This window comes from Pelodiscus sinensis, chromosome 33 (genome assembly GCF_049634645.1).
Source record: "Pelodiscus sinensis isolate JC-2024 chromosome 33, ASM4963464v1, whole genome shotgun sequence".
Taxonomy (NCBI): domain Eukaryota; kingdom Metazoa; phylum Chordata; order Testudines; family Trionychidae; genus Pelodiscus; species Pelodiscus sinensis.
This window is the reverse complement of record NC_134743.1, coordinates 6,521,467-6,546,184: the sequence shown is the minus strand read 5'-3', so window position 1 is coordinate 6,546,184 and position 24,718 is coordinate 6,521,467. Positions and strand designations below refer to the sequence as shown.

The 24,718-nt window shown below is 61.4% G+C and overlaps 2 protein-coding genes across 2 annotated transcripts; both read right to left on the bottom strand.

Annotated features, from left to right (window-relative positions):
• Positions 1–242: 242 nt before the first annotated feature.
• LOC142823328 (uncharacterized) lies at positions 243–8,115 on the bottom strand. Its single transcript, XM_075914257.1, has 6 exons — positions 7,421–8,115; positions 7,022–7,125; positions 6,585–6,707; positions 5,983–6,050; positions 5,759–5,864; positions 243–254 (listed from the first exon to the last, which is right to left on the bottom strand). The coding sequence occupies exons 1-6, from the start codon at positions 7,851–7,853 to the stop codon at positions 243–245; spliced, it is 846 nt and encodes a 281-aa protein (XP_075770372.1). The 5' UTR covers positions 7,854–8,115.
• A 7,135-nt stretch (positions 8,116–15,250) lies between these two features.
• LOC142823362 (succinate dehydrogenase assembly factor 1, mitochondrial-like) lies at positions 15,251–17,440 on the bottom strand. Its single transcript, XM_075914326.1, has 2 exons — positions 17,321–17,440; positions 15,251–15,962 (listed from the first exon to the last, which is right to left on the bottom strand). The coding sequence occupies exons 1-2, from the start codon at positions 17,377–17,379 to the stop codon at positions 15,656–15,658; spliced, it is 366 nt and encodes a 121-aa protein (XP_075770441.1). The 5' UTR covers positions 17,380–17,440; the 3' UTR covers positions 15,251–15,655.
• Positions 17,441–24,718: the final 7,278 nt, after the last annotated feature.

Genomic DNA, 24,718 nt, shown 5'->3' with positions numbered 1-24,718 from the left:
AAGAGTGAGTGCTGTAACTCTGGAGCCTAATGATGGTGGTGTCCTCCAGCCATTTTCAGATTAGTACAGCTGCCTCCCTGTGAACCAGGTGCCAGCTGGCCATGGGGTCCCATAGACCTGGCTTGTGCAGCCTAACCTGATAACCAAGCAGCCCATCCATTACTAGCCAGCCGATTACCTTGGGCATGGGAGACCATCGCACTTGTAATTCCTGGGGCCTTCACGCACTGACAAGGCTTGACTCAATCGGCCAGCTAGGGAGAAAGAAATAAACAGAAGGCAGAGGAGTCACCAAGAGATCAGAAGACCAGCATGATGCCTTACAGGCCATTCAGCTGTGAAGAGTCACCAAGACAGGGCAGGTGATGCTAACCTGAGTTAGTCCATTAGCTGCGGCTAGGCTGGGCCATGAGAGGAGAGACAGGCAGTAAAACTGCAGCTGTCAGACCACAAGGAGGACACGGAGGTTTCGAAACCAGCTCAGAGAACAGGGCTGGGTAAGATGCAACCCACCTAACACTGTGATCTGGCCACTTTGTGTTTAGATCCTGCTGCCCATGCCGCCGAATTCTAAGTGGTGACTCAGGCAGCAGGATCCGATTTTAAATGATTCACGGTTACGGCAGGGGCAGGAGCCACGAGCCCTTTAAAAAGCTGTAGCCACGCTGGACAGCTGCCAGTAGTGGCAAAGCTGTGAGCTCTTTTCTGTGCTTTTAATTGAAAGCCTCAGCCACGGAGAACTCTGAGGGTGGGCTAGTCCACAACACCGCCCCTTCTGCCTCAGGCTCCGCCCCTTCTGTGGGTGGAGCCGGCCTATGACCCCATACCAAAATCCATTAAGTGGCCCCCTTCTGAAAATTATCGCCCAGCCCTGTCACAGAATCATAGAAAAGTCTGAGTGGAAGGGACCATGATAGGTCCAGTGTTTCGCAAACTTTTTTTATAATGTACCCCCTTTAAAAAAAAATGTGTAAGTACCCCCAGTACCTACAGTTTTCAGACACACACAATTTTTTTCTACCGTTGCAACACATTTGTTTAAACAACTGCATCGTAGCCGGGCGGGCGATGGCATTTTTGGGTGTAAAAGGTACAAAAAGAATAAAGCGCTGTCAAACTGAAAACTAAAATTCAGTTTTCTCCAAATTTCAGTTGTGTTGACGTGTCCCCCAGACATCTCTTGAGTTCCTTTAAGGGGACTCGTACCACTGGTCGAGAAGCACTGATCTAGTCCACCCCTGCACCGAGACAGGACCAAGCATGTTTGTCTCACCTCTTGGCTCCTAGGACACGGCTTGAACTAACGCACTTGGAAAGACATTATCGTATATACGCCCAAAGTGCTTCGTCTCAGTGTATTACCATAAAATCTAACTGACCAAACTCTGACCTTTCATTTCCCTGTCACTTGGCCAGCCACAGCCTCACAAGCCTTCGGCATCGATCTCAAAGCCTTCGTCACGCTTTTACACACCTGTGCTGACACGCTTGTGAGCCAGGCACACTTGTGCGACACGTCCCAAAGCACTTGCTCCAGGGCATTACATCGCACTTGCCTGCCTTTGATGGACAGGGAAAGGGAGACCTGAAAGGCCTCTCCAAGGTCACCAGCGCGAGAGTGAGCGCAGAATTGAGGAGCAAGGGTCTAACACACAACTCTGTGCCTTAGTCACTAGGTGGCATTAGATTAGAACCCGGGAGTTCTTACGCCCAACCCCCTGCCCTCTCCACTAGGCCATGCTGCTGGCCTCCTGCCTCTCCCCCAGGGCTTGGAGACAGACGGGAGGCTGGAGCCAGCCTGCGCAGAAGGGGCTGTAACGCTTACAGCTCGTTCATGACACTGCCCCTGCGCAGCCCCTCTCAGATCCACACTCGGAACCCACAAGAAACACCCCAAGAGCAGAGATGAAACCGCCATTCACCTGCAGCCCAGCTTCCAGGAAGGGCAAAGCAAAAGCGGAGCTCGCGGATTCCAGCCCAGCCTGGCACCTGCTTCCTGAACTTTGGCCCCTTTCCTCCAAGATAGCAGGAGGCTGCTCTGGGCCTTTTGTGCCCACGACGGGGCAGAAAAGCAAACTCAGCTGTTGGTTCCATCTTGCGGGCAGAGCCCCGGCAGACAGTGGCAGGCGGGGGTATCGACTGACCCTCCAACCCAGGATATTCCCCCCACACCTGGATTCGCTTCCTAGTCATCCCCATCTCCCTGCACGATCCTTGTTTCTCATCCCGCCGGTCCGAGAAATTGTCAGAGCAGGTTGATCCCGACCTTGCCAAGGGCTTAGGTTACATCACAAGGCTTTGCCGCCACAGCTGGCTTGGCTTGGGTGTGTGGCAAAAGCCCCCCCCGCCCCCCCCTCCCCCCCGCTGGCACAGCTATTCTGGCAAAGCCGCCAGGGCAAATGGCAACTCTGCCGAAAAGCATCTGCTGGCTTTAAGCTCCCTGCGAGCTGTTCTCATCGCTCAGCCATCACCACCACTGCCCTGCCTCTGTCCTGCTCCTCATCCCCGCCCCCACTCCTATCCCCTGCTCTCCTCCATCTCCTCCCCCTTCCCTTCTCCTGCCCCTCCCCATTTCCACCTGCCCTGCCCATCCCCGTCCTCTCCCTCCCCCCGTCTGTCCCCCTCTTATGTGAGGGCTTTGCTGGAAACGCCCCCCCCCCCAAGCCAGGGAGATCTCCCCTCCGGGAACAATTCAGCCCCCCCCATCTCGCTCCCTCCACTCCACAGTATTTCCTCCATTCCCCACAGTTGAAAATTGAGCTCCCCCATCCCCTCAGGTGACAGTCGGGCTCCCCCATACGCAGCTGCCTAGGTAGGCACCTCCGCAGCCAGAGCCTGCCCCTGGCGCCCACGTCCCCTCCCCGACTGCCTGTCCCAGGCGACCACCTGAACCTGCGTCCCCCATTCCCTCAGATCACAGCTCCCTCCCTGACCCTGCACCCCCCGACACCCCTCCCCCAGGCCAGACTCCTCTCTGGCACCCGCACCCCCTCCCCCAAACCCTCTGCTCCCCCTTCACCCAGGTCACAGCTCCCTCCCTGACCCTGCACCCCCCCGACACCCCTCCCCCAGGCCAGACTCCTCTCTGGCACCCGCACCCCCTCCCCCAAACCTTCTGCTCCCCCTTCACCCAGGTCACAGCTCCCTCCCTGACCCTGCACCCCTCTAGAGCCCCTCCCCCAGGCCAGAGTCCTCTCCTGCGCCCATACCCCCTCCTGGACCCTGCACCCCTATCCACCGCCCCAGATCATACCCCCCCCCTGCACCCAGGCTCCACCCCTAAGCTCCCTTCTGCACCTAACCACCCCGTCCCAGACCCCAAAGCCCTCGGTAGAAATGTGGCCCTTGATCAGTTGCCAAAATGGCCCCCCCATTACAAATTATTGACCAAGCCTGATCCAAATGTTTTTTGAAACATTGTTTAATGAGAATGTAAATACAATTCAATACAATTGGGAGGGTTGGGGGGAGGGGGACGCAGCTGCTGGCTCCTCAGCTCTTGCTGCTCTCACTGGGTGTCTTCCTGCTGCAAGGGAAGCAGAATCCGTCACATTCATCCCTGGGGACTCAGGGGAACTGGCCCCCCCAGCATTTCCACCCTCCTCCCCCCTGCTCTCTGATCACCCCCCGTCAGGCCCGCAGGGTGAGCTCCTGACCCCCCCCCCTCAGAGCTCCTGACACCTCGGCCCCCTCCCGCCTCCTAGGACAGTTTCTGTGTTCAGAGCCTCCCCCACCCCCAGGGACGCTCGCAGGGGCAGGAGGGATTCTGCCAGCAGGGACGTGGGGTGGGGGCAGCCTGAGGAAAGGGGCGGGGGACTCCCTGAGGGGATGGGAAGGAGACCCTGGCCCTGCCCCACTCTCCTGATCTGCTCCGGCTGCTCACCATGTATTCCAGGAGCTGATGGGCCTGCCCATGCAGGGCGTGGGCCAGGACCAGCCCGGCCTGGCTGGGGCGCCGCAGGGGGGAGCGGGCAGCGAGCAGAGCCTTGTCCAAAAAGCAATTCTCCTGCTCTGCTGTGAAGAGCTGCCCAAAGACCTGGAATCAAGAGCACAGGAGGTTTCAGCTGATGGCCCAGAGCCCGGCCCCAACTCCTGGGGCTAAAACAGCTTCCTCCTCCCCCAAACTCCCTTCCAGACCCTGCACCCAGACGCTCTCCTCACCCGGCACCCCAACCCCTGCCCCAGGTCACAGCTTCCTCCTGCCCCCAAGACCCTCCTACCCCCACGAGGGCCCCAGCCAGCCCCACCCCCGAGCCCTGCCCTGCCCTGGCAGCGCGTCCTTACCTCTCCCACCCTCACGCTGTTGCTGTGAGCCAGGACCCATCTTTCTTTGTAGTAGTGTCTGCACCACAGGTCCTCTGCCTGGTGGATGTTGAGGCCTGCAAGAGACACAACAGGGTCATTCTGCTGGCAGGTCTGAGCCCTTCCCCTCCCACGGGTCCCTGCAGGCATCCCTGGGCAAATGGAGGGGCACAGGGGGCAGAAGGGGAACACAGAGGGACGCATCCCCCCTTGGGCCAGTCTGGGGGAAAGGGGCTGGGTCCCCTCCCCCCGCCGCCGGCACCCTCAGGGTGTCCCTGGGGCCCAGGTCCCGGCTGGGTTCCTTACCCCTGTGGTGCAGGAGGAGTTGATACAGGCTGTGCACCCCCTCCCGGGCCAGCCGGCTGACGTCTTCGGATGGGTCCGAAATAAAAAGGCCCAGCTGGGCCACGTGGTGACCCATCCTCGGCCAGTCGGCGGAGTTCTGAGGGGAGAGAAGAGGGGGGGTCCCTCAGCATCCTGGGGCTGCACGTCCCATGCAAACGGCCGCCGAGGCGGGTCTGAGCTCTGGGGACGGACAGAGACACCTCCCGGGGCGGGGCGGGGCCGGCCTTGCGAGGAGACAACCATGAGCAATGGCCCCGACTGAAGGGTCACTCCGGGGGTGGAACAAGGGGATCCACTGACGGCCACTCCCCAGTCTGGGGCCCAGTCTCTCAAGAGCCCCCCTGAAGGGCCCAGGGTCGCCCCTCCCCGGGGAAAGGAGAACGCGGCCCATTCCCGGCCCTGCCTCTGCCTCCCGGGGACGCTCCCAGCCCCGCGCCCTGCAGCCCCAGACCCCCCGGCTCCGAGGTCACTTACGTCAAACCCCGGGAGGGTGGTGGCGACTCCCAGCAGGGCCGTGGTGCTGCCAAGGGCCCTGGCTCGCTCCTGGGGCAGGCGGGACTCCAGCCACGGGCTCAGGTGCTGGGGGGGAAAGAGGCAGGTCAGGACCCGTAGGGAGGTGCCGGTTCTGGGCAGAGCCTGGGGCTCCTCTCGGACTGTGCCCCCCCCAGCCACTGACACTGCTCCTCTCTCGGCCCCCCCCCGAGGAAGCAGGGACAATGGCCCCGTCCCCCCCACGGGGCTCACCTCCATTATGAGCTGCAGCCGGGCGGTGTCTGGGGACTCGGCGAGGAGGCTCGCCAGTAGGGCCTGGAGGTCGTAGGGAAGGGCCCGGATGAACTGCTGCAAGACAAGGGGGAGCCCTGGGTCAGAGGAGGGTTGGGGGATCCAGGCCACCCGCTGGCTCCGGGGTGCAGCCTAGAGCAGGGTGTGAGCCGCCTCGCAGAGCAGGGAGGAGCCCAGGCTGGGCATGGAAGGGACGGGCCCCCCGGGAGAGCAACGGGAACCCTGGAGGGAAGGATCCAAACCTGCAGCTTCTTCCCTCCCTCTGCCACCCCCCCCCTCCTCTCTGGAGCTCCAGCCCAGCCCGGGAGCAGGGCCCGGAGGGACGTACCTGCGTGTAGTTGGGCTCCTGCTGCCAGTCCCCAGACACTGTCTGTCCCACGGCCGCCGTCAGCAGGGGGCTCAGGAGCTGGGCCCGCAGGGGAGGCTGCAAGGTGCTGGCAGGAGAGAGGGGCAGAGACTGTTAATTCAGCAGCAGGAGACAGAGACTTTCCCACTCCCTGGCCAGGGGATCTGCTCTGGGGGGAGTCGGCGGGGGGGGGGGGGGGTCGGTACCTGAGGCTGCAGGCGGCGTTGAGGCAGTCGGCCAAGACCAGCGGGGGGGGCGAGTCCTCCATGATCTCCTGGGAGACCCAAGGAGACAAAGGGGCGTGTGAGGCTGGGCCCCCAAGAGACGCTCACACCGCCAGCGCCCCCACCCAGCAGGATCCAACCCCACTGCCTCCCGCTGCCCTGTAGCCCCCCTGCCCGACACAGGGCCCCTCCCAGCACCCCCCTCCCAAACCGGGACCAGCTCAATCCTTGTCCCCAGGCCGTCTCCTGCCCCTCCCTGCCCTGGTGACCAGCCTCTGAACCTCCTCATCCCTGCTCCCCAGGCGCATCCCCAGCAGCCCGCTCGGCTCCCTTCCAGCCCCCCATGGCCCGGGGAGACCCCTCCCTGTCCCGAATCCCCCTTCCTGTCCGGCACCCCACACCTGCCCCATTTCTGTGTCCCTCCCTCCTCCAGCATCCCCACCCACCCTCCCCATGTCCACCTCCAGCCCTCCTGGCTCCACCCATCCCGTTTCCAGCACCCCCACCCGCCGCCATGGCCCAGGCAGACCCGCGTCCACCCCACGTATCCCCTCCCCTCCTCCCGGCCGCCGCGACTCGCTTACAACGATCCTGGCCATCATGGTGTCCTTGCAGCAGCGCAGCGCCAGGGTGTCCTCGCCCCTTTGGAGGGCGGCGAGGCAGGCGAGGGGGATGGCCAAGAGGAACCGCTGCAGGGCGGCTGGGCTCTGCACCCCAGAGAGAGTCTGTGAGCCTGGGGCCTGCCTGCCCCCCACGGACAGCTGCAGGGCTCAGGTCTCCCAGGAGTGGAGGTGGGAGCTGCCGGTTGTCCAAGCACCCACACTCCCCCCGCAACTGCTGCCTCAGGCTTGTGGGGGCCCAGCTGGTGCATGACAAGAGCCCCCAGCTTGGGGGGTCCAGGTCATGCAGGAGAAGGGGCCCCAGGGGGATCCCCAGGGACAAGCCCCTCCCGGAGGGGGGGGGACGTGCTGGGAAGGGGCCGGACAATCTCGGGTCCCCCCCGTGTGGAGAAGGTTCCTACCGTGTCCCGGGTGTGGAGCTGCTCTTCGATGTCGTAGATGGCCCCTTCCTCCACCCGGGAGTCCATCCGCTCCTGGCAGAGCTCCGCCGAGGCGCAGGGGGGCTCTGTGCGGGAGGGAAGGGACCAGGGTGACTCCAGCGGCCAGCAGGGGTCACGCGCCCCCATGTCAGGGACCCAGGGCAGGTTGGGCCCCACACGCCCCTCGCAGGGACCCATCCCCCTTCCACCCTCACATCTGCCAACGCCTTCAGCAGAGCCCCCACCAGGAACAAGAGAGCCAAGCAGCCCCCGCCCCCATCCATTGCCCTGGCTGCGGGGCAGACACTGGGGCTGCCCCTCCCCGCCCCCCCCCTGGGTACTGGGTGAGCCCCTGGGCCCAGCGTGTTCACGGCCCCTCACCTGGGTCTGAGCGGCTGCAGGAGGTGGCCCGGCTGCAGCTGGAGGCCCAGGCGCTGCTGCTGACGGACCTGGACCCACAGCTGCAGGGGCTGGTGCGGGGAGCGACGGGCTGGGGGCTCCCGGAGACTGGCAGGTCCCCGGGGGCCGGGCAGGGCGATGCCCCCTGGTGGTAATGGGGGCTGGGCTCCCGGGGCAGGTGTTTCTCTCCACAGAGGAGGCCCCGGAGCCACCCTACCTGGCTCCCCCGCTGGGCTGGGTCCCGCCTGCCCAGCCGCCTCTGGAGCCAGGTCCGGGGGGGCCTGGCCGGTGGGCGAGTCGCCCCGAGCTGGTGGGATTCAGCTTCCCCGCCCGCGGGGACGGAGGAGCTGCTCCCCACCGGCCCTGGGGCCATCTTCAGGGCTTTCTTGAACCACAGCCTGATGCGTTTGGCCATGCTGCAAATGAGGGGAGCAAAGGGGAGCTTGGGGCGCAGCCTGCAGAGCGAAATCCAGGGGTTCCAGCTCCCCAGAGCGACTGCCCCCAGCCCCCAAATGGCCCCTTGCTTATCGGCTCGGTCTTGCACAGGCACTGCAAGGACCTGAGGGAATGTCTACACTCATGGAATGAGGAGTAACGGTAGTTTGAACTAGGAAGCCTAGTTCGAACTACCTAGTTCGAGCCCCGTGTCGCCGCGCTGCACGGGGTTCGAACCAGCGGGGTTTTAAAAATGGCGGCTCCCCGCTTATGCAAATGAAGCCCGGGAAATTCAAATCCCGGGCTTCATTTGCAAGTGCGGTATGCCTACATTACCCCGCTAGTTCGAACTAGTGGGGTAGTGTAGACGTACCCTGAGTCTCCTGCCCATCAACAGCCCCTGCTCAGCCAATCAGGGGAGAGTCTAAGGTGTGGGGGGTGGAGCGTTCTCCCCAAAGACACCGGCATAGACTTGTTCCAGCCCAGGTCCCCACAATGGGGGCTGCATCCCCCGCCCCATGGCTCCTGCAAACCACCCCCTGTCCTTCAGCTAGTCTGTTGGGTCACAAGCTGGGGGGGGGGGGGCAGCAGGGGAAGGTCACAGGAGAGGCAAGAACAGAGCAGAAATGTGGGGGGATGGAGGAAAAGGGAAACCAACCAGGAGAAAGCCCCAGTGGCGCTAAGGACGCAGCCCAGGTGAGGAATCACCTTCTGGCCCTTGACCGAGGGCTGGGCCTGCCTGGAACCCAGCCGGCCCCGGGCGGGATCCAACCCCTGGGGGCTCTTACCTTCGTCACAAAGGTGTCGGGATGTGGAACTCACAGAACGCGAAGGAACCGTGAGGAGGAGACGCACCAGAGCTAAAGCAACCGGGGGTCTCCAAAGTCCCCTGGGCCCGCCCCCCGCTTTTATCAGCCTGAGACGTGGGTCCCTCTGTGAGGTCACCACCTCCCCACCTGCCCTTTGCCTTATATGCTGAGGGCTGCCCAAAGCCCCTGTGAGGTCACTGCCCCCCCACCTCACCCCTGCCAGGCAAATGTCCTGCCTCTGGCCACCCCCCTGGGAAGTTGGAGCCATTCCTAGGGGTCCCTCCCCTCCCTCACTGGGCACCCTGCAGCCAGCAGCTCCAGTAGCCCCATAGGCTGCTCCCTGCCCTACACTGCAGGCTTCTTGCACGAGAACTGTTTCACGCCGGAGTTCTTGCGCCAAAGGTCTCGTGCAAGAGCGCCTCCACCCTGCCATGGGCTTTTGCACAAGAGCGTCCATGGCAGTGTGAACTCTCTCTTGCGCAAGAAAGCTCTGCTGGCCATTTTAGCCAGAAAAGTGTCTTGCTGAAGAAGCCCCTGGTGCCCGTCCACGCTGCCTTCTTGCACAACAGCTCTTGCACAAAGGGGGCTTAGTCATCGTGGGGAGAGGAATAACTCCTGTGCAAGAAGTCCTGTTCTCTGATGCTTTACTGCAAATTTACTTGTGCAAGAACACACGTACAGTGTAGACGCGCCACAAGCTGCTGCTCAGGAACACTTGTTCTTGTGCAAAATGCCTGCCGTGCAGACGTGGGCTTGGTGTCACCCAGCACTGGACTTCCTGGCCCAGGAGCAAGAGTTAGAGCCTCCCACCCGCCCCGCTGCCTCTCATGGGTTCCTTTCCGGTCCCGGCCCTGGATTTTGCCCTAGTGCATCCCAGCAAGGCCTCTGGCCTGCACTAGACCCATCGACACGCGGAGAATCCACCACTGCCCTGGGGCGCTTCTGTCTATGGGGATTCAAACTCACAGCTGAGCATGGAGCCTGATTTCTCCCAGGACTTCACCCCCTGTCCTGCTCGTGGCTCCGTTGTCCCCCTTCCCCACAACTGCCCCCCCCCCCAACCTCTAAATGCTCCTCACGTCAGTTCCCGCTTCCCCGCACCCATGGCCAGGCCCTGCAGGGCTCTGGGGGCTGGTTTGCTGCCCTCAGCCCTGCTCCCCAGTTTGCAGCCTCTCCCATCATGTGTGGGGTCTCCTGGTACCGGAGGGAGGACGGGGGCAGACCAGGAGGGTTAATTTGATGTTGCAGCGGCAGGAGAAGGGGGGCGGGTGGCAGAGAAGAGCTGTCAGTACATTATCCCAATACACCATCCGAGGACAGGCGTCGCACTGGTTCCTGCAGCCGATGGAGAGTAACTCACTCCTCCTGGGGGGAGGAGCAGCCAAGAGAGGGACCCACTCAGACCGGTCTGGCAGTGTGATGTAGTGGAACCAGCGCTGCCTAGGTGGGGTTCTACCTCCCCCCAGTCTGCTTCTGAGACCGAGTTTCCCCCTCTGCCCCATAGGCTAACAACAAGGCACTTTACAAACATTCTCGGTGTCATCAGCATTGTATGAAGGGGGAAACTGAGGCATGGAGCGGCATCTGATTTATACAGCCCAACCCATTCCCCAACCCCTCAGTCTGCAGGAAAAGAAACCAAGTGCTCTTGCTACTTGGCCCCACTATCCCTCCATTGCCCTGCTTCTACCTGATGTCAAACACACTCAGCTTGCACTACTTCTTCTTTCCTGTGCTGAAGCCAAGCAGATCAGGATAGGGAGGAGACATGAGGGAACCCCAAGCACTTGCTCTCTCTCTCTCTCACAAACACACACAGGTATATATTACTTTAGAAAATGCCAGGCGTGAGCTAGAGGAGAATCCCCATTAACTGTTAGCACTATAGGGCATATGATACATACATTGATCATTTACAGTCCATCCAGCAGAGGGCAACAATACACCTCGCACACATGTAGCTCCCCCTCCTTTTCCAAATGCCCCAAGTCTTAAACTACTGCGGGGCTACATCTACACTGGCATAATCTTGCGGAAAAACTCTTTAGCGCAAGAGTTCTTGCGTTAAAGTAGTTGTACCTGAGAGTGTCTACACTGGCCTGTGCATTTGTGGAAGAGATGTGCTTTTGCCCAAAAGCATCCATGCCAGTGTAGACGCTCTCTTGCGCAAGAAAGCTCTGACGGCTCTTTTAACCATCGGGCTTTCTTGCGCAAGAAATTCATGTTGCCTGTCTACACTGGCCTCTTGCACAAGAACAGTTGTGCAAAAGGGCTTATTCCTGAGCGGGACCATCATAGTTCTTGCACAAGAAGCCCTGATTTCATACAGTAGAACATCAGGGTACTTGTGCAAGAACACCTGGCCAGTGTAGACAGGCAGCATGTTTTTGCACAACTGTTCTTGCTCAAGAGGCCAGTGTAAACAGGCAACATGCATTTCTTGTGCAAGAAAGCCCTATAGTTAAAATGGCCATCAGAGCTTGTGCACATATGCAAATGAAGCACGGGATATTTAAATACTGGCTTCATTTCCAATTCTGCATGTCTACATTTGCATTTCTCTCCTGAAAGAGGAAGCAAGTGTAGACACACCCCACGGTAACTGCTGCTCCTGGAAGGGCTGGCATGTCCCTGCCACCCCAGAGAAAGTCACTGCTGGGGGGGTCTCCAGACACTGTCCTTGCTGCAGACACCGCTCCGGCAGCCCCCACTGACCAGTAACGGGGAACGGTGGCCAGTAGCGGCTGTGGGCTCAGTGCGTGTAGAGGAGGGGCACCGAATGGCATCATGCTAGTGGCTGTCCGGAGCGGTGCAGGGCCCGGGCCGAAGGAAGCCGCCCTAACCTCACTGCTGAAGCACCAGAAGCCATCGCAGTTCAACAGCCCAGCCGGAGCCTGCTTTCTGAACCCCCGTCCCAGCCCTGCGACCAGCCTCTTGCTGCAGATACGAGTCTCCCTGCACCCAAACTCAGTGCCAGAGCCTGCAACTTGTAGAGCTTCCTGGACCCCATTGTCCCACCCTGGGCTAGGACCAGAGCCCCTCCTACACTCCAAGCACAGGGCCTTCTCCCCAAACCCCTACCCCAGCCTGGGGCAAGTGACTGAGGCTGGGGGAAGAAGAGGGCTGCAGGGAGCATGGTGAGGCCTCAGAGAAGGGGCTGGTTCTGTCCAGTCCAAACCCTGCAAAACCAGCTGGGGGTGCAAGTCCCCATGGGGGGCCCTGCCCCCGCCCTTCGCCCCAGGAGCTGGGGGTCTCGTTAACTCCGCTCCCCGGTGGCTCCAGCAGAGGGACGTGGGGAGGGAGGCGCCTGGCCCAGGGGGGTTGGGAGCTGGGAGCAGGACACTGATGGGGCCCTGTCTCCTCCCTTCCATCCCAGTTCAGCACAGCCCCCCCTAGGGAGCTTGGGGCCCAGCTGGCCCTGGCCCTCGAGTGCCTCATCGGACTAGTGAATCCAACAGCCCCACCTGCTCCCGGAGGGGATGCTCAAAGGCAGCACCACAGACCTCATCAGCTGGTCCAGCTGCCAGGTGTGAAGATTTTCTACCTGTTAACTGCATCCTGTATCATCAGTGCACACACAGCCCACCACTGCCTGTGCCCCCCTGCCCAAACCCCACCCCCATCTCCCGCATCCTAGAAACTTCCCCCCCAGACACCTCCACAGACCAGCTAGTCTCCTGTCATCAGTCATCAACCTCCCCATGGACCAGACTAACTGCCAGTCTGTGCCCCACAGAGCCCCCCCATCATCCCCTCCCCCATTTCCTTAAATACCTGCCAGTCTGTCCCCACAAACAGCCCCCCTCTGCCAGCCTCTGCCCCACATACCTAACTGCCAGTCTGTGCCCTAGAGAGCCCATTGTTCCAGCACCTGTCCCATGTCCGTGACTTCCAGTCTGTGCCCCACACGTAGAGCCCCCTTTCCACCTCCTAACCCACATCCCTGACTAACTGTCAGTCTGTGCCCCACGGACGGACCCTCCCTCTGCCAGACCCGGGTGGAACAGGGTGTTCGGGGCTCATGGTCAATTTTCCCTCCCCCCGGCTTCTCTCCATGGCTGGTGAGGGGCTGCCCCTGCCCCCTCCCACATCGGGCCCAGCTCCCAGGGCCAGGCTGCGATGGGAGACGGGGTCACCGCTCCCTGCTGTGTCCTGTCCAGCCGCAGGCCAGGGGGAGCCGCACCCGGCTGGAGTCCTCCCGCCCTGAGCGGGAGCTGAGCCAGGGGGTCAGACGCTCCCTGCAGCACCCAGCGCCCAGAAGAACGTGGACGGTAAGTGGGGTCGGGGCCACGGTTGTGGGGGGCTGCCGCACTCAGGGGAGCTGGGGAATTCCCGGTACCTTGGCCCCCAGAGAAATCTCCCCCGACATTCCCAAGAGGAGCAGGCAGGGAGAAATCTCTGTTGTCCTGCTTATGGGCATGGAAACTTCAGCCCTGCCCCCCCCCCCCCACACACACAGTGGGAACCCAGAAAACATCTCTTCCTCCCCTCTCAGTTTATGCAGCCAGTATTTTCTCTATTTGTTTCCAAGACACAAAGTCCAGCTACCGGACTGTCCGGTTCAGTGCCAGACACTGGCAGCCCTACCCGCGCCGCGGAGCCAGCCCAGCCATTGCACCTCTCAGGGACAGGGCCGGGGGTCTCATATTGGACCAGCTTGTGCAGGGAGAGAGCCAGGCTGGGAAAGGGCCCAGCTGCACGGCTAACAGCAGGGGCAACAGGCTGTGTGGCCAGAGCTAACCCAGCTTGCAAGGGCTCTGTGGGAGAAGTGGCCCAGAAGGCCGGCAGGACAAAGGCAGGGCCCCTAGGCTGCCAGTTGCAGGTATAAGCCATAAACCCAGGGGCGTAGGAAGGCCGCAGGAGTTCTGCCATCTGGCGATGCTGGCGTCATGGCTTTGGCCCTGTGACTGTTAACAGGCCACGTGCCCTCGGCTGGTTCCTGGCAATCTGGGCTAACGCTGGGGTAACCCGTCTGCATCGCCCTGGGTTTACCTGTGGGGCTGGGAGTCCATTTCCCAGCCTGCCGGAGAGCTCTGTGTCAGCGCGAAACCTCGTCTGCCTCGCCCGCCCGCCGGTGCTGTCCAGTGAGAGTCACGACCCAGCCACCTCGTCTCGCTGATCCCCTGGGGCCGACTGGGCGCCCACACACTGCCGATATCTATCTAATGATCTGTCTGTCCCTGTGCACCCTCTGCCTGTCTGTCTGCCTGTCTGTCTGTCCCCATGCACCTCATCTATCTACCCATCCCCATTACACCTCCTATCACAGAATCCTAGAACCCTAGGGCTGGAAGAGACCTCAGGAGTCATCGAGTCCAGGCCCCTGCCCAACGCAGGACCAACCCCAACTAAATGAACCCAGCCAGGGCTTTGTCAAGCAGAGACACTTAAAAACCTCTAGGGATGGAGGTTCCACCACCTGCCCCCCACCCTGTCTCCAAACACCCCCCCCCCCAACTACTCCCACAGGTGGAGCACACACGCAGGGACACAAACATAAACACCCCTGCAGAGACACGGAAAGATTCAGAGATGTTCACTCACATGGTCACGTGCACATACAAGGACATGCACACACACACAGTGCACACACAGACATGCACACACACACAGTGCACATACAGACATACACACACACACAATGCACACACAGTCACGCACGCACACACACAGTGCACATACAGACATGCACACACACACAGTGCACACACAGTGCACACACACACAGTGCACACACAGACACGCACACACACAGTGCACACACAGACATGCACACACACACAGTGCACACACAGGCACGCACACACACACTGTGCACACACAGGCACGCACACACACATGCAAGGACACACAAAAATACAAACACAGTGTACACATACATACAGGGACACACCAATATACACAAACACACACTCGGCCAGTGGCCAGTCAGGGGCCAGTGTGCTCTGCAAGCTGTGTGCATGGGCAGCCGCTTGGGTGAAATTCAGGTGCCACTCAGCTGATTAGCAGAGCCCCCAGAGGAGGCAGCCTGTGTTACTGGTGGTGCACATCCGCACATGCCTTGGTCCAGCCCCGCACTGGCCAAGGGAGGAGCAAACTGGAGTGCTGGGCTGAGCAGGCCCCGCCCCCACAGCAGTGCTGGGCATGCTCCAACTGCGGGCCAGGTACAAAAGCCAGGGAGACAGCTCAGTTGTGGCTGGCCTCGGGGCGGAGGGGCCAACTGCCTCTGCCGCTACAGTCCCCGGGCCGAGCTCGACCGCAGCGCCCGCTGTTGATCCCCTGTCGCTGCTGCCCCAGACGTCGGGCCTGCCAACGTCAGTGCCACCGCCAGCCCAGCGCCGGGCGGGATCTCCGTCGGCCAAAGGGCTGGGGTAGGAAGCAACCTGGGGCAGGAAAAGCCCTGGCGGGCTTGGCACGTTTCGGGGAGAACTCCCCGCTGAGCCAGTGGTAGGAACCGCCCACCACTGATAGGGCCCGGGGTTGGGGGCCGGTGGAGAGGGAGGGCCCGGGCCCCCTACCCGTCCTTCGGACAACTGAGGGATCATTGGAGAAAATGACAGACACGGGGTTTTCCGCCACCGCTCTCCCTTTCTTTTATTTCCCTGGGCTAACTGGCTTGTTCATCTTTGGCTAAGGATGGAAGAGAGGAGCCAGCAGGGGTAGAATGAATTGTGTACCAGGTCCTGGAAACAAGAGCATCTCCTCCAGATCGCCCATCCACACCTGAACTGTTCAAAAGCCTGGATGAGCGAGACCAGCTTCTTAAATTCACCCTATAGTGGCTGCCTATAAAGACACCTAAACCCGGCTTCGTTTAGCCCAGCGAATGCCAAGCCAGGCACCGACGGGACGTTTCCTTCCCTGTGGTCGGACACGAGGGGTGCACAGGGATGTGAGAACCAGGAAGGCTGATCTGTGAATTCACCCCCAACCGTCCCAGTACAAGACAGACGCCTGCGCCAACCAGCAGGGGTCACTGCTCCTCGGGTTTGGCTTGGACAAAGGTGCCCATCTGTTTGGTGTTGGCGTCTCGGAGCTGCGCCAGCTGCCTCTGGCCACGGCGGAGCAGATACTCGATGTGCATCACGTCGGCCCGGGGGATGCTGGCGTTCTTCCGGAACTCGGCCTGGATGCGAGGCAGGAATCCCGGCTTCTCCCGGCCGGCGCGCAGGAACTGCCTGTATAGGCTCAGGACGTGCTTCTGCAGCTTGCTATGCCGGGCCATGGTGCGCCTGGGGGGCCCGCCCAGGCCACGGGGGGCCAGCGCCACGAGGCAGGGGCTGGAAGTGAACAGAGGCGGAGATGTTAGAGCAGCATCTCATTCCCAGACGCGCTTGTGCGAGCAGTTCCGTGCACTTTTCACCCCCACCTGCTAGGGTTACCAGATGGTTTAAAAAAAATACTGAACAGCAGGGACCGGGGGAGCGGGACTGGCTGGAAGAGAGGGGGTGGGGGGGAACCGGCCGCCGGGAAGCAGGGCTGGCTGAGAGGGGGCTGGAAGGAGCGGGGCTGGCCGGGGGGCAACCAGCCGCCGGGAAGCAGGGCTAGTTGGGTTGAGGACCAAGAGGTGGGGGAACCGGCCGGCAGCGCTGCAGAGATGTACCAGAGCCTGGGTCGGATTCATCTTTGGTGGGCCCTGGCTCCTAGACCATAGACACACTCCCCCCCTCCTACCCCCCCGGAGGCCCTAGGGAAAATGGCACCCCGGCCCTGTGGACATGGTGCCCTCTCTGTTTCCCTTGGCCCCGTAGGCACTAAGCTCCACTCCTGCCGCCCAACTCCTACAAGGCCCGACGGATTTCTCTGTGGCCCCCGACCCAAAAAAGGATCCCCCCAGCCCTGCGTTAGGGGATACGAGGGAGTCTGGCTGGGACGTAAGTGCAAATAACTCTGCTCTTAGCAGCTCTGAACCGATGGGCTCTGCCCTGTGCCCCACCCAAGAACCCTAACATAAGAACGGCAGTACTGGGTACCCTGTCTGCTGACAGTGGCCAGCACCAGGTGCCCCAAAGAGGGTTGACCAAAGACAATGATCAAGCGATTTGTCTCCTGCCATCCTTCTCCAGCCTTCCACAAACAGAGGCCAGGGACACTATTTCTATCTCCTGGCTAATGGCCTTTTATGGACCTAACCTCCGTGAAATTATCTAGCTTCTCTTTAAATCCTGTTATAGTCCTAGCCTTCACAGTCTCCTCTGGCAAGGAGTTCCACAGGTTGACTACACCCTGTGTGAAGAAGAACTTTCTTTTATTAGTTTTAAACCTGCTACCCATTAACTTCATTTGGTGTCCTCTAGTTCTTCTATTATGGGAACTAATAAATCACTTTTCTTTATTCACCCTCTCCACACCACTCATGTTTTTATAGACCTCTATCATATCCCCCCTCAATCTCCTCTTTTCTAAACTGAAAAGTCCCATCGCTTTAACCTCTCCTCATATGGGACTCGTTCCAAACCCCTAATCATGTTAGTTGCCCTTTTCTGAACCCTTTCCAAGGCCAAAATATCTGTTTTGAGGTGAGGAGACCACAGCTGTACACAGTATTCAAGATGTTGGTGTCCCATAGTTTTATACAGGGGCACCCTGAGTTACCAAACCACATGACACTGCCCATTAAAAACCCACCAGGACTTACCCAGCGTTTATATGCAGAGGTCCCGCACCAGCGGCAGTCTGCACTGGACAGGAAACCATCCGCCCAGCACGCGCGGGAAATCACAGGAACCCAGCCTGGACGGTCCGATGCCCCAGCCCTGACAGAAGAAAATCAAGGTGTGCTTGAAGTGCCACGCCCACCATCCCTTGGTCCTCTGGGGCATTCGGCACATCCTGCTGGGTGAAAGGGCCGGTCACAGCTCCAGGGTCTGTCACACTTCAGGGCCTTTGGCAGCTCCTATTCACCGGGGTCAGGCAGATAATCGCCCCGAGCTTTCCCAGCACTTTTCAGCATCAGCTCTCAAAGGGGGGCAGCGGGACCCCCATGGGAGCAGGAATGGGGCGGGGCAGGGGAGGCAGCCAATGGTTTCTCCTAATGCAGTGATCCCCAACCATTTGAGGTTGCCGGGCGCCCCATTGCGCACCCGGGGGCGGGGACCCCCGATAGCCACATTCCCAGGGCCGCCCCCCCCCCCCACAAGTACCGCATGCCCAGGGCCGGGCCTCCCACCAAGCGCCGCGCGCCCGGGACCGGCGCTCTCCCCCCAAGCACCGCGTGCCCGGGGCCGGCGCACCCTGCAAGCGCCACGCGCCCGGGGCCGGCACTAGCGCTGGCACTCTCCCCCCCCCAAGCACCGCGCGCCCAGGGCCGGCGCTCTCCAAGTGCTGCGCACCGAGGGCTGGCGCACCCTGCAAGTGCCGCGCGCCCGGGGCCTGCGCTCCCCCCATGCACCACGTGGCCATAGCGCGGGCAGCCAATCTGCGGCGCCCCCGGGGCCGGCGCTCACCGTGCACCATGCGCCCGGGGCCAGCTCCGGCACCGCACATGCGCCGAGGGCTGCGCTTAAAGGGTCCCGACCCCCACCCCGGACAGACAGTTCTAAGGGGTGCCCCGCTTGAAAACCAGTCCTGGCTTGGAGTGCCCGGAGTACCCACACTGGGCACATCACACCACTCAGCCATCAGCCCGGCTGCACTTGCCACAGGCTGCCATCTGGGGAGAGGGGGTAATCGGGGGGCGGCAGGAGAGCTTCCACCCCCAGAAGCCTGCAGAGCCAGCCCAGTCCTCCCCATCGGGGGCTCGTACCCCATTCCTCCCTCACCTCCTTCCACTTACCCTTCCCTAGCCCCCCTTCTTCTTGATGTACAAAATAAAGATAACGTTTCTTCCAACATTGACTCTGTCTTTATTGAACAAAACTGGGGGAGACTGGGAAAAGGAGGTGGGAGAGGGGAAGATTAAGGCTGGGAGAGGGGAGGGCAACTAACATGATAAGGGGTTGGGAACAGGTCCCAGATGAAGAGAGGCTACAGAGACTGGGACTGTTCAGCTTAGAAAAGAGGAGACGGAGGGGGGACAGGCTAGAGGTCTCTAAAAGCAGGGGTTGGGTGGAGAGGGTGCATTCAGAAAAGTTCTTCCTGAGTTCCCATAAAGAAGGACTAGAGGACACCAAAGGAAAGGACTGGGTAGCAGGCTTGAAACTAGTAAGAGAAAGTTGTTCTTCTTGACAAAGCAAATAGTTAACCGGTGGAACTCCTTGCTGCAGAAGGCTGTGAAGGCTACAACTAGAACAGAGTTTAAAGGGAAGTGAGATCAAGTCATGGAGGTTGGGTCCATGGAGTAGTCTTAGCCAGGGGGTAGGAGTGGTGTCCCTGCCCAAAGTTTGTGCAAGGCTGGAGAGGGATGGCACGAGACAAATGGCTTGGTCACTGTCTTTGGTCCATCCCCTCCACGGTCCCTAGGGTTGGCCGCTGTCGGCAGACAGGCTACTGGGCTAGATGGACCTTTGGTCTGACCCAGGACGGCCATTGTAAGCTCAGGGCTCAGGGTCGGGGGTCTCAGTGGACCCCCTTGATTTTCATGCAAACCTGCTCCTGGGTGGCCAGGCTGGCAGCTCTCCTGCCCTAGATGGCCACTTTCCTGTGCCTAGTGTGGAGATCGTGGACGAGGAATGTACCCGCCTCCTGCGGTCCCGGGCAAGCTTCCGGGAGCCGCCAGCCTGGTCCCGGGAAGAGGGGGTGGGCTGGGGGACATCGGGTGGGTGGCTCTGTGCCGTGCCCCGTGCAGGGTCTGCTGGCTGGGTGCTAGCAGGCTTGCACCTGGCACGGGCACCGTAGCCAGCCCGTGCCCCTTTAAGGGGTCCGGGGCCGGGAGGGGGGCATAGAGTTTCCCTGGTGTTGGCCAGAGTGGCCACCAGGGAAACTTGGGGAGGGCTAGCCTCCCACTCGTTCGAATTAAGGGGCTACACAGAAAACCCTGTGTCTGTCATTTTTTCAAATGATCTATCTTGCCTAAAAGCCTGTCAGGGATTGGGCTCTGTTGCAGGAGGTGCTGGCGAAACACTCCGTGGATTTGGGTGCTACAATTCCTGAGTGTCGTCCGCCTTCCTGCCCCCTCCCCCCACCGAAGCGCTTTGGAAGGCTCACAAAGGACAGAGACCTGCCTTTTGAAAATCCGACTCCCCACCGGTGTCTCAAGACAGGCGGCTCTCTCTCGCCAAAAACGGAGGCAGCAGCGTGGGGTGACAGGCAGCCAGGTCGCAAGGGGAGGTGCTTTTTAGACCAGTTCCCTCCTGGCACTCCGTACTGCTGCCACTGTATCAGAGGCAGCAGCACAAGCTGGCAGCAGCCCTTGCCTGGGGGCTGGGTCTGAGCTTCTGGACCTGGTGCAAACTGGAACTGAGCCGGGCTGCCTGCCTGCCTGGCTCCTAACACACTGTAAATGCAGAGCCGCAGAGGGGGTAGGTCCCGCACCCAGCGCGAGCCAGGACTGAGACAGCTGGCCCCTGGGGACTATCGAAAAGTCAAGTAACCGATAAGAAATCATGAGGTTAATTGACTACTCAGTGAATATCTAACGTCCCTAATCCCTTTTCATAGTTCCCCTCTGGACTCTCTCTCCTAAAGCATGGCCCTGAGATCTGGACACAGTGCTCCAGCTGAGGCCTCCTCCGTGCCAAATAGCTAGGAGAGTGACCTCCCATGTCTGCCGTACGTCTCCTACCACGCCCCAGGGCTATGCCCTCTTACTGAAGGGCTTTGTGTCTGAGATCGCTTCTCTCCTAGGCTACGTCTACACAACGAGTTTTTTTGGCAACAAATATGCTAACGAGGGACTCTATGACACGCAATGTCATTTGCATATTTTCTGCCGATCCGTTTTTGTGCTCGGGGTTTGTGCGCAAAACCAAGCCGTGTGGATGTTTACTTTTTGTGCAAAAAACCCCCTTTTCCCACAAGATCCCTATTTCTGCAAAAAGGCCGACCGATCTTGTGCAAAAAGGTGCTTTTGCCTAAAAAGAAAACATCCACATGGCTTGTTTTTGCGTGTTCTTGCGAAAAAACTTGTGGCGCGTCTACACTCTACGTGTGTTCTTGCAGAAGTAAATTTGCAGTAAAGCATCAGAGAACAGGGCTCCTTGCACAGGAGTTATTCCTCTCCCGACGATGACTAAGCCCCCTTTGTGCAAGAGCTGTTGTGCAAGAAGGCAGCGTGGACGGGCACCAGGGGCTTCTTGAGCAAGACACTTTTATGGCTAAAATGACCATCAGAGCTTTCTTGCACAAGAGAGCGTTCACACTGCCATGGACGCTCTTGTGCAAAAGCCCATGGCAGGGTGGAGGCACTCTTGCACGAGACCTTTTGCGCAAGAACTCCGGCGTGAAACAGCTCTCGTGCAAGAAGCCTGCAGTGTAGGGCAGGGAGCAGCCTATGAGGGAGGGGGAGGGACCCCTAGTAATGGCTCAAACTTCTCAGGGGGGTGGCCAGAGGCAGGACATTTGCCTGGCAGGGTGGGGGGGGGGGGCGGTGACCTCACAGGGGCTTTGGGCAGCCCTCAGCATATAAGGCAAAGGGCAGGTGGGGAGGTGATGACCTCACAGAGGGACCCACATCTCAGGCTGATAAAAGCGGGGGGCGGGCCCAGGGGACTTTGGAGACCCCCGGTTGCTTTAGCTCTGGTGCGTCTCCTCCTCACGGTTCGTTCGCGTTCTGTGAGTTCCACATCCCGACACCTTTGTGACGAAGGTAAGAGCCCCCAGGGGTTGGATCCCGCCCGGGGCCGGCTGGGTTCAAGGCAGGCCCAGCCCTCGGTCAAGGGCCAGAAGGTGATTCCTCACCTGGGCTGCGTCCTTAGCACCACTGGGGCTTTCTCCTGGTTGGTTTCCCTTTTCCTCCATCCCCCCACATTTCTGCTCTGTTCTTGCCTCCTCTGTGACCTTCCCTTGCTGCCTCCCCCAGCTTGGGACCCAACAGACTAGCTGAAGGACGGGGGGTGGTTTGCAGGAGCCGTGGGGTGGGGGATGCAGCCCCCATTGTGGGGACTGGGGAGGTGGGGCTGGAACAAGTCTATGCCGGTGTCTTTGGGGAGAACGCTCCACCCCCCACACCTTAGATTCTCCCCTGATTGGCCAAGAAGGGGCTGTTGATGGGCAGGAGACTCGTGGAATGAGGAGTAACGGTAGTTTGAACTAGGAAGCCTAGTTCGAACTACCTAGTTCGTGCCCCGTGTAGCCGCGCTGCACGGGGTTCGAACGAGCGGGGTTTTAAAAATGGCGGCTCCCCGCTTATGCAAATGAAGCCCGGGAAATTCAAATCCCGGGCTTCATTTGCAAGTGCGGTATGCCTACATTACCCTCCTAGTTCGAACTAGCGGGGTAGTGTAGACATACCCTCAGGTCCTTGCAGTGCCTGTGCAAGACCGAACCGATAAGCAAGGGGCCATTTGGGGGCTGGGGGCAGTCGCTCTGGGGAGCTGGAACCCCTGGATTTCGTTCATCAGGCTGCGCCCCAAGCTCCCCTTTGCTCCCCTCATTTCCAGCATGGCCAAACGTTTTCGGCTGTGGTTCAAGAAAGCCCTGAAGATGGCCGCAGGGCCGGTGGGGAGCAGCTTCTCCGTCCCCGCGGGCGGGGAAGCTGGATCCCACCAGCTCGGGGCGACTCGCCCACCGGCCAGGCCCCCCCGGACCTGGCTCCAGAGGCGGCTGGGCAGGCGGGACCCAGCCCAGCGGGGGAGCCGGGTAGGGTGGCTCCGGGGCCTCCTCTGTGGAGAGAAACACCTGCCCCGGGAGCCCAGCCCCCATTACCACCAGGGGGCATCGCCCTGCCCGGCCCCCGGGGACCTGCCAGTCTCCGGGAGCCCCCAGCCCGTCGCTCCCCGCACCAGCCCCTGCAGCTGTGGGTCCAGGTCCGTCAGCAGCAGCGCCTGGGCCTCCAGCTGCAGCCGGGCCACCTCCCGCAGCCGCTCAGACCCAGGTGAGGGGCCGTGAACACGCTGGGCCCAGGGGCTCACCCAGTACCCGGGGGGGGGGGGGCAGCCCCAGTGTCTGCCCCGCAGCCAGGGCAATGGATGGGGGCGGGGGCTGCTTGGCTCTCTTGTTCCTGGTGGGGGCTCTGCTGAGAGCATTGGCAGATGTGAGGGTGGCAGGGGGATGGGTCCCTGCGAGGGGCGTGTGGGGCCCAACCTGCCCTAGGTCCCTGACATGGGGGCGCGTGACCCCTGCTGGCCGCTGGAGTCACCCTGGTCCCTTCCCTCCCGCACAGAGCCCCCCTGCGCCTCGGCGGAGCGCTGCCAGGAGCGGGTGGACTCCCGGGTGGAGGAAGGGGCCATCTATGACATCGAAGAGCAGCTCCACACCCGGGACACGGTAGGAACCTTCTCCACACGGGGGGGACCCGAGATTGTCCGGCCCCTTCCCAGCACGTCCCCCCCTCCGGGAGGGGCTTGTCCCTGGGGATCCCCCTGGGGCCCCTTCTCCTGCATGACCTGGGCCCCCCAAGCTGGGGGCTCTTGTCATGCACCAGCAGGGCCCCCACAAGCCTGGGGCAGCAGTTGGGGGGGGAGTGTGGGTGCTTGGACAACCAGCAGCTCCCACCTCCACTCCTGGGAGGCCTGAGCCCTGCAGCTGTCCGTGGGGGGCAGGCAGGCCCCAGGCTCACAGACTCTCTCTGGGGTGCAGAGCCCAGCCGCCCTGCAGCGGTTCCTCTTGGCCATCCCCCTCGCCTGCCTCGCCGCCCTCCAAAGGGGCGAGGACACCCTGGCGCCGCGCTGCTGCAAGGACACCATGATGGCCAGGATCGTTGTAAGCGAGTCGCGGCAGCCGGGAGGAGGGAAGGGGATACGTGGGGTGGACAGGGGTCTGCCTGGGCCATGGCGGCGGGTGGGGGTGCTGGAAACGGGATGGGTGGAGCCAGGAGGGCTGGAGGTGGACATGGGGAGGGTGGGTGGGGATGCTGGAGGAGGGAGGGACACAGAAATGGGGCAGGTCTGGGGTGCCGGACAGGAAGGGGGATTCGGGACAGGGAGGGGTCTCCCCGGGCCATGGGGGGCTGGAAGGGAGCCGAGCGGGCTGCTGGGGATGCGCCTGGGGAGCAGGGATGAGGAGGTTCAGAGGCTGGTCACCAGGGCAGGGAGGAGCAGGAGACGGCCTGGGGACAAGGATTGAGCTGGTCCCGGTTTGGGAGGGGGGTGCTGGGAGGGGCCCTGTGCCGGGCAGGGGGGCTACAGGGCAGCGGGAGGCAGTGGGGTTGGATCCTGCTGGGTGGGGGCGCTGGCCGTGTGAGCGTCTCTTGGGGGCCCAGCCTCACACGCCCCTTTGTCCCCTTGGGTCTCCCAGGAGATCATGGAGGACTCGCCCCCCCCGCTGGTCTTGGCCGACTACCTCAACGCCGCCTGCAGCCTCAGGTACCGACCCCCCCCCCCCCCCCGGCGACTCCCCCCAGAGCAGATCCCCTGGCCAGGGAGTGGGAAAGTCTCTGTCTCCTGCTGCTGAATTAACAGCCTCTGCCCCTCTCTCCTGCCAGCACCTTGCAGCCTCCCCTGCGGGCCCAGCTCCTGAGCCCCCTGCTGACGGCGGCCGTGGGACAGACAGTGTCTGGGGACTGGCAGCAGGAGCCCATCCACACACAGGTACGTCCCTCCGGGCCCTGCTCCCGGGCTGGGCTGGAGCTCCAGAGAGGAGGGGGGGGTGGGTGGCAGAGGGAGGGAAGAAGCTGCAGGTTTGGATCCTTCCCTCCAGGGTTCCCGTTGCTCTCCCGGGGGGCCCGTCCCTTCCACGCCCAGCCTGGGCTCCTCCCTGCTCTGCGAGGCGGCTCAGACCCTGCTCTAGGCTGGACCCCGGAGCCAGCGGGTGGCCTGGATTCCCCAACCCCCCTCTGACCCAGGGCTCCCCCTTGTCTTGCAGCAGTTCATCCGGGCCCTTCCCTACGACCTCCAGGCCCTACTGGCGAGCCTCCTCGCCGAGTCCCCAGACACCGCCCGGCTGCAGCTCATAATGGAGGTGAGCCCCGTGGGGGGGACGGGGCCATTGTCCCTGCTTCCTCGGGGGGGGGGCCGAGAGAGGAGCAGTGTCAGTGGCTGGGGGGGGCACAGTCCGAGAG